The following is a 2612-nucleotide window of genomic DNA, read 5'->3' as shown; positions in this document are numbered from 1 at the left end:
TTCAGGCGAAGGATCATCAGCCCGTAGCAGATGGTGATGACCAAGATGGGGACCATGAAGGCGAAGATGAAGACGCAGATTTTGGTCACGGTGTCCCAGTAGATGGGCGGATCGGGAAACTGGAGCGTGCAGAGCACCTTCCCATCTGCGGGAGAGAGGGCAATCAGAGGGAGCCGGCGATGCTGCCCGCTGTCTGCTCGGCCACGGCTGGGCCGCCCGTGCTGGTTAAAGGGGTGCCAAGGGCTGGCGTCCTCACACAGGAGCTGCCGATCTCCAGGGAGCCCTTGGAGCCCCTTCCAGTGCCTGGGGGGAGCTGCAAGGAAGCTGGGGGGAACATTTTCCAAGGGCAGGCAGCGACGGGACAAGGTAACGGGATTAAATTGAAAGTGGGGAGGTTTAGATTAGATATCAGGAAGGAATTCTTCCCGCAGAGGGTGGGGAGCACTGGGACAGGTTGCCTAGAGAAGCTGTGGATGCCCCATCCTTGGAAATGTCCAAGGCCAGGCTGGATGAGGCTTGGAGTAACCTGGTCTAGTGGAAGGTGTCCCTGCCCATGGCAGGGGGGGTGGAACTGGGGGGGCTTTAAGGTCCCTTCCATCCCAAACCATTCCATGATTCCATGACCTTGGTGTCTCACACCGAAGTCCCAGCTGGGGACTTTGCAGTACCACTAGGAGTGGGTTTGGGCACCTGGTTTGCACCCCAGGAGCTGGGGAGAGGCACTGGTTGGACTGGAGACGGGGAAGGGGGAGTTTCTGGGATGGTTTCCAAACTCTGCAGCCAAGATGGCAAAGAACACGGCGATGATTTTCACGCCTACGGTCCCACAGAGGCGTGTCCGTCACTGAGCTCAATCCTGCTGCAGGATGTGGGTTTGCCAGGTCAGCCCCGGGACGGACGGACGGGACAGAAGGGGACCTTTCCCAGAAACCACTTGCCTTTTGACTTGGTGACCGCCATGACCATGATGGGCACCCCAATGAGGGAGGAGAGCACCCAGATGCAGACATTGATGATCTTGGCCTTGGCCGGCGTGCGGAAGTCCAGCGCCTTGACCGGGTGGCACACGGCGACGTAGCGGTCCACGCTCATCATGGTGAGGGTGAAGATGCTGGTGAACATGTTGTAGTAGTCAATGGAGAGCACGACCTTGCAGAGCAGCTCCCCGAAGGGCCAGGTCTCCATCAGGTACTTGGCGCTTTGGAAGGGCAGCGTGCTGGTGGCCAGCGCGTCTGCCAGCGCCAGGTTGAAGATGTAGATGTTGGTGGCCGTCTTCATCTTGGTGTACCTGGGGGGGGGTTTGTGGCAGAGAAGGGTGGCGTTACAAGCGGTTTACGGCGCCCGAGCACGCCCAACGTGATGAGGAGGGGGCTGCACGCGAGGGGCCGTCCCCCTTGATGGGCAAAGATGGGTGTTGGTGACGTGCCCTTCGGCAGCACCTGCGCGCTCGGCCCCTTTCCGGGTGGACCGGTTGGGAACGCAGTCGTGTGGGTGGGTGGCTGGAGCGTGTGTTGAAGTCCCGGTGTTGGGCTCACGCGTGGGACCTTACCCCGCGGCCCACGGCTGCCGCCCTGTCCACGCGGTTCTACCTGGCCAGGGAGGTGGCAGACGTTCCCATGGCTGCCTTTATTCAAAGGAAATCTGAAGAAATGCTCGGAGAAGCCACTTCTCCAATGGAATCGATTTACTCCATTTCCCTGAATCAGTTGCACAATGTCCTTTACCTCCCGAAACCTCCTTTATCTGATTTTCCACCCAGTAAATCGTGATTATCTAGCCTGCTTCCCTGACCAGTTTTCTTGCAGAAATTGGATCGATTACCTCCGGAAACAGGCCATCTGGAAGCAGCCCAATTAGCCAGGCTGGAGCTCCAGAGCCTTTGGGGAAGCCTGGCCGCCTCGGTCACGGCACGCGGCTCGGGGGGCACGGTGCCGCTTCCCCCGGGGCTTTCAGCAGGGTCCTTGTCACGTCACGGGGAGAGAAACGCCTGGTCCCCGGTGCCAAAGCCCTTCCCGAAGGGATGGGTGGGAGCGTGCTGGTGGGTGCTAGGGATGGGTGGGCGTCCCCGGGGCACCCCGCCCCGCGGGTGATGCTGCAAGGGATGTTCATCCCTGGCCTGGGGATGATGATCCCGTGATGTTCACCAAGGGATGCTCATCCCTGCTGTCGGGGGTCCTCAAAGGGTTGGGGTGGGGTCGGGGGCTCAGCAGCAGCCCCCAGTTGTTCGCTCGGCTGAGGTCAGGGCTACGCCAGCAGCTCACCCTTCCCTTGTGCTGCCTTCTGGCAGGTCCCTGTTGGTTTTTAGAGCATCCTCCGCAGCCTCGAGCTCGTTTAGACGCACCCTAATTAATTAACAGACGTGTTGGTCTGAACACAAGCCTCTCCTGCGTGGCTAAACCTGCCTGGAGCATCCCCCGGGGCGCGTTGGGTCCTGGGCCCAGGGGAGCGGAATTCAACCCCAGTGCGCTGGGGAGACAATCCCTGGGATGCCGGATGCAAAAACCACTGGAGCAGCTCTTGGAATAAAGTAATGGCTCGTGGCCTGACGGGGGATAAATTGGGGTGGGGGGACGGGGTAGCTCCCATCCAGGCAGTTGCTCTGCCGCCCCGGC

The 2612-nt window shown here is 60.4% G+C and overlaps 1 protein-coding gene across 1 annotated transcript; it reads right to left on the bottom strand.

Annotated features, from left to right (window-relative positions):
* Window positions 1-6: 6 nt before the first annotated feature.
* LOC104512100 (delta-type opioid receptor) lies at window positions 7-1288 on the bottom strand (the record flags this gene model as incomplete). The annotated part of the gene is made up of 2 exons (XM_010154950.1): window positions 7-145; window positions 939-1288. Coding segments are annotated over 2 exons (489 nt in total), but the record flags the coding sequence as incomplete, so codon positions are not given.
* Between the last annotated feature and the right edge of the window lie 1324 nt (window positions 1289-2612).

Source organism: Eurypyga helias, unplaced genomic scaffold, assembly GCF_000690775.1.
Source record: "Eurypyga helias isolate BGI_N326 unplaced genomic scaffold, ASM69077v1 scaffold23557, whole genome shotgun sequence".
In the NCBI taxonomy this organism is placed as follows: domain Eukaryota; kingdom Metazoa; phylum Chordata; class Aves; order Eurypygiformes; family Eurypygidae; genus Eurypyga; species Eurypyga helias.
Note: the sequence above shows the minus strand (reverse complement) of the source record. Positions and strands in the feature narration are given on the sequence as shown.